We start from the raw sequence: 12,515 nt of genomic DNA, 5'->3' as shown, positions 1-12,515 counted from the left end.
TAGACAGGTTACTAAAACATTTACGGAGTGAAGGAAGAATGCATTTTCTTAAGAAAAGTAGTCTTATTAGTTGAGTAAAACAATTTATGCAATGCACATCTTGAATGTATATGCACACATGTGTACATGTTAAGTGTAATATATTTAGAAAGCAGACACATGACTTTTTTTTCATGCTTGTGACCTGGTGTTGTCAACAGGTCCACTCAAGTTACCTGGCTGTCTATCTTCTGCCTGACCCCTGAAACGACGCCTGCGGCTACGATTGCGTCGCTGGGGTTTTTTTTCACTATCATCTGTAATTGCAAAGTTTACCATGAACTATTCTGACAAAAACAAAAGCAAAACAAAACAAAACAAAAAATTCTTTCCTTTAAAGATTTAAGAATGGGGAAAGAGAACTTTCTAATTAAACAGGGAAGATAAAAGAACATGCATTACTGACAGGAAAATAATTTTGTAGTTTTAAGCATTTCAAATAGATTAAAAATGGAACTATCATCTGGAAATTAAGAGGGTTTTAAACTCTTAATTGAACAAAGTCAACAATTACCATCATTCAGGAATAAAGTCTTCCTTTCCAATACAATTCAGGTTTTTTTTGTTTTTTTGGTTTTTTTAAGCAAAGTTAACATTTTAGCCCTTTGGAAGTTAATGTCTACTCATTATACATACCTTCACTAGTGTCATTTATAATAAATTTTAAAGAGGCAAGCTGAAAGCCCAATTTTGGTTTAGGAATAATAAGAGTATTAAGTGCCTTGCAGTTTGAATATCCATACTGAGTTAATAGCAACAAAGGGCACTTTAATAAACCCTTCTGATTTCCAATTTAGCTATACAAATCTGAGAACTAGACACTTCAGACACAAAGCTATCTATCTTTGTTGAAGTAAATACTAAGAAAAATTCAATATGCGAATTGCATTACGTTTTTTTTTTTTTGAAAAAAGCATCATACATTGATATTATACAATAATATATCTTTTCCCTAAGTGCTTACATACCTAGCCCATTTTCATTAACTGAAGCTGTATCAGATTCAGTCATCCCATCCATCAGAACAGCATCTTCATCAGTCCTTCTTCTACGAGACCGCCTACGACGGTTAGTACTGTGATGAGATTCGCTGGCATCAGTGTCTGCAGTCTGATCAGATTCTGTATTATCAAGTAAGCTGTATGGATTGCTGTCTGGATCTTTGAGCACTATATGCATGTCAGAGGCAAGAAATATTTGTTTAAGAGAGCTGCAGTCATTAGTAATGTTTTGATCTATACTGAACAATATCTATTAATGATAAAGAAACTTCAATTCCCCCCTATATTCTGTATTCAAATAAATGTTTTCTGTATCACTATTTTCCCTAGAAAATAACAAATATGAAGAACTTTAATGGCAATGAAAATTAAAGCAAAGATGAACAAATACCCTCAGCTTCCTACCATTTCTTGGACTTGTTTTGAAAATGTATTAGGAAATAGTGTATTATTATATGCTACTTTTGACATTCGCATTCTTAGCTAATCCTGCCCAGAGGCTAGAGAAATGAAAGTGAAGAGAAATATTAAACTTTGTCTCCTTTATGGAGTTCAACATGTCGCTGCTTCTTTGTTATGTTATGTTCAATGATAATGAACCGAAGCAATCAAAACAAGTCTACACAAAAAAGCAAACTTTAAAAAAAAAAAAAAAAGGTTCAAATTCTAACTGGTAATAAGAAAATAGAGAAATGAATGTTGACTAGTACTCCCATCTCCAGAAACAAAAGAGTGAAGGTGGGATAAGGTGGGGTGAGGGTGGAAAAGGGAAAGTTTTAAGATATAATTCATAAGAAAAAAAATACCCATCTTACCTATGTGCATTTATTGCCTCCACCAATCAAATTACAGAAGAAATTCACCTAATCACGATTTTTCCTTTCTAAGTTTCCTTTGGTAACAGCTAGCAAGCTAGCATCTTTGCAAAAGACACTAAGTTTATCCATTAATCATAAGCACTAGGTAAAGTACATTTATTGTGAAATTCAGCATACTACAATTTTATAAACCCCGGAAATAGCAATGTAATGTAGTAAAATATAGAAAGTATTTCCCTAAATGCCTATCAACTAAACTTAGGGCTTAAAGAATATCACTGGAACTAGAGTACCTTTTTAAAAGCCCCTAAAATTTTGTGATTTGTTCCAAGTTTTTTATAGTTTGTAAGCAAGTCTGGTGTACATTTAATTATATATATGTATGTTCTACAACATTTAAAATACTATATAAACTTTCATAGGGCACATGTGATAACATTAAGAGTGGTTTCCTTAAAGTGGTATACAAAAAAATATGTAAAGGTTGTATCTGATATCATCTAGTCCACATACTGCTGACAATTCTCCCCTCTAAACCATTATACTAAGAAAAACATTCTCTCAACTCCTATAAAAAGACATGAGTAAAAAGTTGCTTATGCACCTCAGTTTTCAGTCTTCTAAACAGCCTTCTTGACCGCTCAATTCCTCAAACAGTTAAAAAAAATTTTTAATTTCACAATTTTTCCTCTGTTCCCAAAATAGTACATAGTAAAGCAAAAATTCCTCTAAATTAATTTTCAATATTAAGTATGTAAAGTTACTTAGATCTTTCTGTGCATTAGAATTTTCTGGGTTGGTCTGGCAAACAAATATATAACCCAAATACTCTAGGGAAGAAAAACACTCTAATTACATAAGCCCCCCAAAATTAGAGAAAGAAATCTTAGACTATCAAAAGAGAGAATCAGTCAACCAAAATTTCTCTGACCTGAATATTCTAGCTAAACCTTCACTAAGAAACACCCTAGTTTCTCCTTATCTTGTCATATGCTCCACAACTTTCCTCAACGAGAAGACACTTCCCAAAATGGGTGGTCTTGGGAAATGAATTAGCTTGAATAAGTTATACTGTTTACAAAGTAAGGATGCTGACATAGTATATAAAAAACTACCAGAACTGATGGAGGATTTGCCACCACGTGGTCCACCACGACCTCGACCCCCTGAAACACTTCTCCCTCTTCCTCCTGGGCGTCTCCTGCTGTCACGCTGATGTCGGCTCTCCCGATCATCTTCTCCTGCCAATGACCAATCACTCAGCTCATCTTTACGCTCAGATTCTGTTTCAGAGGGGTTAGACAGCTCAGAGTTTGTACCTTGGGAAAGAGAACATAGGCCAATTAGATTCCAATTTTTTTTAAAGGGAAAAAGAGGAGTGAAATTTTCCAAAATTATTTCCTACAAATCATTATTTTAATAACCTTAATTGGCTGATTCAAAGAAAGCTAAATAAAAACTGAGTTTGAAATTTACTAAGAAACAACTACATGTTAATACTGGATTAGTAATACAGAATCTACTAGTGGAAAATTAAAAACTGGTTTGGATGTGCAGAAACAGAGCCAATACAGTATTATAGAAAACACACAAAACTTTACATATATAATATGCAAATGCAGTTAGTATGGGAAAATAGTAAAACAAATTTGGCCAATTTCTGTTTTAAAAACAAATTAGTATAATAAAACTGCTACCCAATATTTAAAAGCAAATTTAATTGTATTTAGAAAAAGCAACAGTTTAATTATACTGTGCTCCCCCATTATTTCAGTGATTCTAGGAAGCACATTTTTCACACTTTTTTTTTTTTAAGATTTTATTTATTTATTTGACAGAGAGAGATCACAAGTAGGCAGAGAGGCAGGCAGAGAGAGAGGAGGAAGCAGGCACCCCGCTGAGCAGAGAGCCCAATGTGGGGCTTGATCCCAGGACCCTGGGATCATGACTGAGCCGAAGGCAGCGGCTTAACCCACTGAGCCACCCAGGCGCCCCTTACCATCTCTCAAATCACAATGTTTCTTATAACTGATGGTCTCTTATAAACTTAGAGTGTATTTTTAGTGGCTGTACATAAAATAATTATGTTTTACGAGCAACTGTGGCTTAAATTAGAATACACTATGTGAAATTACAAATTTTAAGAATGCTGAGAATACAACTTTAACCTGACAAAAGAAAAATTCATCATGACTCTAAAGGTTGACAGAGTATTTCTAAGGTTTCAATGACCTATTTTAATACTGACCTTTTAAAAATTTAAACAACGCAAATATTCTATAAAAGCCTGCAACATCATTACTATTATATCACAATTAATAGTGCCAGATTTAGATAACTCAATCACTGTAATACTCACTCCCACATCTAATATTTAATTCTGGGATGCCACTTCCACCCCTTCTTATCGTATATGTCCAAATCTATCTCCTTCAAAGCCCAGTTCAATTCCTAGTTTCAGACCATTTTAACTGAAAACAGACCTCTTCTCTCCTTTTATTTCCTTAAAAGCAATGTGTGTCTATCATGCAATGTTGTCATGTGTTGTCTTCCATTTTTTTCCCCCTTTGGATTTACAACCCACTGGATTTACAACTCACTTGGTCTGTATTTAAAACAGTGGACCTCTAAGTGCCCCCAGACACCTAACAATGTGCATAACAAACCTCTCTTGAGAGAAACGAATCTGTTGCATGATTTTGAAGTTCCTTTGTTTATCTCCTAAATAAAGGTAATTCCATGATAAACTACAAGTTCCCTACATTTAAACTCAAGTCCCTTGATGATGAAAGTAAAACGTAAGAACTCTTCCAATGTACAAAAGTAGTATTAAGGTACCCAAAATAAAATTTAACAAATGAAGGAGCCTAACAACTTCCTTTCTCCTTTACAGGTAATTCTTTTTTAAAAAATATGGATGTAACCACTCAATTATATAAAAATGATTAATACACTGGAACTATATTTTAGGGAAAAAATATAGCAAATTTCTAGTATTCCCAAGTGTCTGGGACTGAGGATCTCACAAAAGAAAATGAATCTCCCAAACATTTATCTCTCCAAATGACAAAAAATGTATTAAATGATGTCAAGATTTGTTAGAATAATGGCAATTTATCGTTCCAAGAGTCATGAATACACCTTTTGGAATGTGTAAGAATTTCTCAATTTACTGACAAGTACATGAAAACATTACCAAAATGTGAAGATAAGTATTTCATTTTTAAGATTTTTACAAATGTCCCTATTTTATTTTCTCCGGAAATAGAGCATAATATTTAACTCATTATCACAAGCAAGGAAATTTTTGCTAAACTTTACCTTAATCTATTATTCTAAATACTTAGGGGAGTGGTCTAAAACATAAATAGATTTCGACAGATAAGACATACTAAAGTCAAAAACAAAAAGGGCTAATGAACTGGCTAATGTTCTTGCTTTAGCCATATTTTAAAAAGCTTAAATGTTTCTGGAATGGCAAAACGACTTTGCAGATATGATAAGGTTAAGGATACTGAAGTAGAGGAATTATCATGGATTATTCAGGTGAGGCCAAACTAACCATATGAATCTCAGCTGCAGAGAACCAAAGAGAGAGCAGAACTTTGCAGTCACTGGCTTTACAAGACAAGAGGGAGGGCGTCACATGCAAAAGGAATGAAGGTTGTCTCTAGAAGCTGTTACAGGATCAGATTCTATTCTAGAACCTCAAAGAAAGACACACAGTCCTGCTGACAATTTTAGACAACTGAGGGTGCCTGGGTGGCTCTCCACTGGTTAAGTGACTGCCTTCTCTCAGATGATGATCCCATAGTCACAGGATCAAATCCCACATCCTGCTCCCTGCTCAGCAAGGAGTCTGGTTCCCCCTCTGACCCTCTCCCATCTTGTGCTCTCTTTCACTCTCTCTCAAATAAATAAAATCTTTAAAAAACAAAAATTTAGCCCACTGAGGCTCATGTTTGACTTCTGACCTAGAAAACTGTAAGATAAAAAAATTTATGTTAAGCTTTTAAGTTTGAGATTTGTTAAAGCATCAAAACACTGCTGAAATCACTACAACCATCTCTTAATTTTGTAAAATATTAAGTTCATGAACCCAAAATTTTTTTAAAATAGAGCTCTAAAATGAAAAAAGAGAACAGGTCTAAAATGATTCATGAAACTAATCCAATTTTTAATGACTCCAACAAATAAAACCTGTTTTAAACAGAATTGTACATCAGATTTTCCCCTCTCTGAAACTTCTAAAATCACGCCTGAAGACACTTCACATCCTTTTTCAATGTTCACGTACATTAAACTTAATAGCTAAGTACTATATTTCATCAACTTCAACATGTCATCCATTCATTTTAAGACTTATTTTGTGTCTTAAAATGTTGCCCATTAGCTTTAAAACATCACCCACTCTAAGGAAAATACCAACTTGAGAGACACTATGAACAAATGTTTCTTTTTAAAGATTTTATTTATTTATTTGACAGACATCACAAGTAGGCAGAGAGGCAGGCAGAGAGAGGGAGGAGGAAGCAGGCTCCCTGCTGAGCAGAGAGCCCTACCCCGGGGCTGGATCCCAGGACCCTGGGATCATGACCTGAGCCAAAGGCAGAGGCTTTAACCCACTGAGCCACCCAGGCACCCCTGAACAAATGTTTCTTCTACAACTTACATATTATCACCTAAATATCCTGATATTAAGTAGGTAAGAGATGATCTATAACCAAATTCAAATGGTTTTTCTCTCAAGCTCACTTAAATTCAATAGTTATTTCAAGAAATGTAACACTATGACCAGTCTGCAAAGTTTCAGAGGTAAGAGTGCCATCTACTGAACAACTTGCATAACCTTCAATCCAGATGTTATTCCTCTACCACTCATTACAACTTACTATCTAACTCAAAAATTTTATCTACTGTCAACAAAGGCATTTTGCAAAAAGACTGGCCTCATCAGTAAGCTGACTTCCCACAGAGGCTTATAAAAGTCTTCAATGAATTCATCATCCTATCATCGAAAAAGCCAAATATGATTATCTGTACCAGTAATCTGTACTTCCAGAATCATTCACTATAATTTCTCTTTAATTACCGATTAATTGTCAGGGCGCCTGGGTGGTTCAGTCATTAAGCATCTGTCTTGGGCTCGGGTCATGATGATCCCAGGGTTCTGGGATCGAGCCCTGAGTCAGACACCCCGCTCAGTGGGAAGCCTGCTTCCCCCTTTCCCACTCCCCCTGCTTGTGTTCCCTCTCTCACTTGTGTCTGACAAGTAAATAAATAAAATCCTTAAAAGAAATTACTGGTTAATTGTCTTTTGTAGTAAACGTATTTTCAGGAAATACAGTAGTACTTCACAATTTTCTGCCCTTCAAATGCTAATAAGCACTTACTTTACTAGAATGTTGCTTTCAAGTTTCAATAGTTAACTTTAAATAATAAAAACTATCAAGAAATGAGAACATGGAAATATATGAAAGGGAAGGTATAATTAACCCTTCAGCTACACAACAATAAAAGGCAAATTTAATATAGTTCTGGAATCACTAGATGATCCTTCAAACATGAAATCTGGGTGTGCAATCTGCACACTGTAAGCTTTGTTTATCCATTTTTCCCTAAATGCCTTCTATTTTGGAAAACACTTATGAATTATTTTTTCTAAAGCAGTTATCATGAGCACAGAGGAATGGAGAAAAGAGAAGGAAAGAGAAAGGGAAGAGAATGAGGGAAGACAAAAATCAGGTCACTGCTAAGATCCAACTCCAAATGCAGAAAAATGGAACAACTCCAAAGCTGAAGAAGAATAAGTGAAAATTCAGGATTAGAGAATTGTTGACCACCACCATCCACTGGCCCCTTCCTACGTGGGCTAGGGCCCCATCCTCACACTGAAATACACTTTAGAAAAATATTCATTTATAAAATGTTAATTTGGTTCTGGCTTTTTAAAAAAGCCCTCATTTTAATGAAGTGTTATTTCATAAAATAATTCCAGATGTGAGATATTTATATTCAAAACTGCCAAGTGAGCCAATAAAGTGTATTTTATAAAGCTAGTACAGATGTACTAATAACAACGTTGGCACACTGATTAGCATTATTTTTCATTATTACTTTCCTAGAGAGTAGGCAAAAGATTCCTAGCAGTATCATCACAATTACTAGGTTTTTGATATGTAAACATTTTTGTGTACAAATATGTATATAGAAATGCCACCTAGATTTACTCTAAATACTTAGAACAAAAATGATCATGAACTGCCAACTTAACAAAATGTCAATGTTTGATCTCATTACAAAGTGGCTTGGAACATCATATACCTTTTATATCATTAACATAAACTATGCCTTCACTACCACAGACATATCTCAAAACTATCTCCTGCCCCCAAAGCCAAGACAGAATAACAAACTAAATAACACTGAGCAAAAAGTTTTGAAGTGTCTAAACTAAAACAACTAACAAAAAAAAAAAACTTTTTTTTACCATAACCGGAGGTGTAATTAGGGCCCCGACGACCTCTGCCTCTTCCACTATAAGACCTAGAACCTTGTACAGAAGAGACGGTACTTTCATCAGTGGCATATCCTTTTTCTTTTTCAGGCCCTCTGGTGGAAGAAGGTCTGAAACCCATACCAATCTGTCGTAGCTGTTCATCAATCTGTAGGCGTTCCATTCTTAGCTGTTCTACTTCCTGTAATAAGCAAAACAAAAAAGGGTAAATATTCTTTGTCATACCATTTTTACCTTCTTAAAACCTACAGTTAAAACTATACCCCCTACCAATGAAAGAAGCTGTGATCTTAGTCAATTATTTGGTAAAATACAACTGTGTACCTAGTAAATAGAATTCACAAGGTGATCTGCTGACTCATTTCACTGAACATTTACTGAATACCTTGGTAAGCACTGAGTATGCTAAGTGCTACAAAGCACACAATATAGAGAAAAACGACTCTCCACCTTCAAGGGTTATGTTTAATAGACAAGCCTAAAAGAAACTATCTTTTGGTGCTTACAGAGAAGAATAAATGTTTTTTATGCTAGAACAATATTCACAGTTCAAGTTTTAGTTCTGGCACAATGAATGAACGGACGAATGTTTTGTTAATTAGCAAATAATTACATGATATTACCAGACTCAGCCCTCAAGAAATTAAAACTCTGATAAGTGAAATACAGGTGCCATGTATGAGAGGGACTATTAACCTACTTTTCCATCAAAACGGTGACACCTGAGTTGTGGCCTAGATGAATTAGGAGACTTGGTCATTCAGAAACCGAGGTCACACAGAATATGAAGGTAAGGTGATGAGACCAAAGCTCCTGGCTAAGAAGTAGTAGAGTACTGGAAGATAAAGCATGGGCTTTAAAATGCCAAACTGAATGGAGATTATAAACATGAGTTTTAAAAGAATGACATCATCATGTGTGCTTTTAAAATATTAACATAGCAGCAATGACAGAGTGACTAAAAGGAAAACCTACTGGAGACAGAGGTGCGGAGGGTATCAGAAGAGAAACCTAGTAATAAAAGTAGAAAATGACAATTCCAACTTTTAATAATTTATGGTTACGAATTATCAAATGATGGCTATGGGGTATCACCTCTGATCAAATACCACAGTTATGAAGAAAGCCCATCTTACTCCCTGCCCCATTTGCATTTAAAACATCAAGCTAAAAACAAAATGGTTTCAGTATAACACACATATATACGTAAGGTGATGACAAACTACAGGAACACAAGTGAGACCATTTCTTAAACAGTAAGGAAAGAATGTAAAAGTTCAGAGAAAAAGAGAAACAATGTGCGTAAGACCAGTAATTTTATTATGGCAACAGACCTTTTACTCCTAAATTCTCATATAAGAGAACACAGTAAATCGGAAGCTGAATTAACAAAAATATCTGATGATCCGAAATTTAATACAAATATAAAATTGATGTAATTTAAAGTTTAACATATAAAGCAACAGTGATATGAATGTGAACAGTATACAAACCTTCAAATAAGCAATATGATACTCTAAAAGAACTTGCACATTTCCGATGCTTTCTTTAGTGCCAACAAATACAAATGGAACCATACCCTGTAAGAAAACACATCCTCAGTATTTCATACTTTAACGAAGTTCTAGCCTAAATTTCACATACAAATATATAATTTGGAAAACTTTTCTAAAACAAGGGATTTATAATTAAATACTAAAATTCAAGATGTAAAAATAAACTGCTAAGGGAAAAAAAATCAATAGAATTTAAAATAGGTTTTCAATAACACATTGCATTTGCCCTACAACTTAAGTATGCTGAAAATTTAAATTACTTTTAAAATACCAGATTTTCTAATTTCTAATTCAGTCCTTCTCCATATATAAACCACATTTTAAAGAAATTTTTCTTCAAACTGGTATAAATTTATAGACCAGACAGATCACCTGGTAGTGATGGTTTTAAAAAGGTAAAGCACATTAGGTAGGTTATCCTTAATATGTGCTCACATAACAAAACTGTCAATTATTATGTGCTGGAAGTAGTGCTTCCTGACCATTAACAGAAGTGCCACATACAAACATTTACACAATGTAAAATAAATACTGATATGGGCCAATATTTAGTCACCAATATTAAAGCAAATCAAAGGATTAACTTCACTCAATTTACAAAAAAATACACTTCTAGCTTCCTAATGGCTAAGGAAAAATGAGTAAAGCCTAAATAAACTCCCCTAGCTAGTTTCAGTGTCTCTCGTTTTCTTAATTCTACAGATGAGTTCCTAACAGCTATTTTAACAGATTGGCTTAAGAGGGCATGAAAAAAAGGACTATAAGTTAAGCTTAGGAAGTAAGAAGTCTTGACCCTGTCCTCAATACGTCATGGGGGATAAGAATGAATGCAAATTTAATAAAAAATGAAGGAGGGGTTTAAAAAAAATAAAGATCTAAAATGTTTTAAGCAGATACCATATTTCTAGGAGTGTATTATTCTACACCTGTATCTAATTTAATAGTCATTAGAAAGTAACTTTAAGAAATACTCCAATTAAAAAAAATACTCCCAGTTTTACAGGTGAGAAAGCAATCTGCCCAAAGTCAGACAGTTAGCAAATGAGTCAGCCAATTTCATATCCAGTTACCTAATTCCAAGTAACAACTACTTGTTCTTTGCCTGAATCTACACTAATGAAAAAGCATAAATAAAACAAAGCCTCTATTCTAAAGGCAATCACAATCTCAGAAAAGATACTAAACATTACTGAATTATGCATAGCATTAGTGTTATCAATGAAAAACACAGGAATATTAAATAGAATTTGGACTATGCCACCCCAGATGTGGAAACTTAAGGGGAACTCCTAAGAATATTATTAAAGTAAATGTCAAAAACAAATAGAATTTTACCAAGTAGGTAAAAAAGGGAAAATCTTTCCAGACAGATTATCTGTAAGGAATAAGAGAAATACAATGTACCTTGACCCTGAATTTGAGATGCTATCACCAATAGCCACCTCCAGAGAAAAGCATAGGTAAGAACATAACCTTAGAGACACATAGTTTACAAAATATTTTAATGGTCACTACTGAGCCATAATAAAAAATTTTAAAGAGTGATTAATACTGAATATACAAATTTGTTTCTAAAAGTTATTTCAGCGAAATTTCTAGATTTTTAAAAAGATACTAATAACTGATTATTTATATTTAATAGATTGCACTGACATTACCAACTAGCACTTCAGAAAAATAAAGCAGGATCCGTGTTTCTAATATCTTACACCCCCCCCCAAAAATTCCCATCAGGAGTTAATAATTTACACACTTTTAAAAAAACCTGGAGAATGAAATATAAATGGATCTCAAAATGATCTATATGTAGGAAATATCTTGCCAAGCAGGACAAAATGCAGAAAATCTTAAGTCATACAGAAAAAAATCTAAAAACAAACAACCAAACAACAAAAAAAATTTTTTTTAATTTATATTGGGGGAAATAATCAAAGTAGTAGTATTTGTTACAAATAAAAAAAGACTAGCTTCCTTAAAATGCAAAACTTCTAATAACTTAGTAATAAAGACAAAAAATATGCAAAAGAGAAGCTGCTTAACAAAAAAATTCAAATGTCTTTAAAGCATATAGAGAGAGAACATATACACCTTCTGGAATGGCACTAATTAAAACTCTCTATTGGCAAGTATGTGGAAAATAGACCCGTTTCTGACACTGGTGGAAAGAATGTGTGGGAAAACTAAAGTCTAAAAATTTAAATGCTTTTTACCCCTTTGATATTTTAAAAGATCAGGAATTTACTCTCCAATGAAGGGATATTTGCGGCAGCACTATTTTTAGTAGCAAAATAAAGACATGAAAAGGCAACCAACAACAGCCTAAATTCTATCAGACACAATGGAGACAGGAGAGATACACATACAGGACATAGATATACATTTGCTTTTCACACTATACCCTAACTTTTACATAAGTATATTTCTTTTAATGAAAAACTCAAATCCAATCTTAAAAACGGATTGAAAATATTGAGCAACTGTACATACACGTCATTGGGCCAGAGAAAAAGAGAATATGGGAATTCAGACTTTATTTCTCGGTCTCAGAGTTCATAATGCGGCTTGGTAAGATAACAAAAAATTT

General features: G+C 33.9%; 1 protein-coding gene across 6 annotated transcripts in view; it reads right to left on the bottom strand.

Moving 5' to 3' along the window:
* FXR1 (FMR1 autosomal homolog 1) overlaps positions 1-12,515 on the bottom strand; it is a 65,670-nt gene that overhangs the window by 4,598 nt on the left and 48,557 nt on the right. For 2 of the 6 annotated variants that reach the window (XM_047731221.1, XM_047731242.1), the window contains exons 11-15: positions 9,869-9,955; positions 8,349-8,556; positions 2,974-3,177; positions 1,008-1,208; positions 216-296 (exon numbers count right to left, since the gene is read on the bottom strand). In XM_047731221.1, the coding sequence (XP_047587177.1) occupies positions 216-296; positions 1,008-1,208; positions 2,974-3,177; positions 8,349-8,556; positions 9,869-9,955 (781 nt within the window). The remainder of the gene's footprint in view (positions 1-215; positions 297-1,007; positions 1,209-2,973; positions 3,178-8,348; positions 8,557-9,868; positions 9,956-12,515) is intronic. The other 4 variants (XM_047731228.1, XM_047731249.1, XM_047731233.1 and 1 more) reach the window with 3 other exon arrangements.

The sequence above is a fragment of the Lutra lutra genome, chromosome 1 (genome assembly GCF_902655055.1).
Source record: "Lutra lutra chromosome 1, mLutLut1.2, whole genome shotgun sequence".
Lineage (NCBI taxonomy): Eukaryota > Metazoa > Chordata > Mammalia > Carnivora > Mustelidae > Lutra > Lutra lutra.
This window is presented reverse-complemented; position numbering and strand designations above follow the sequence as displayed.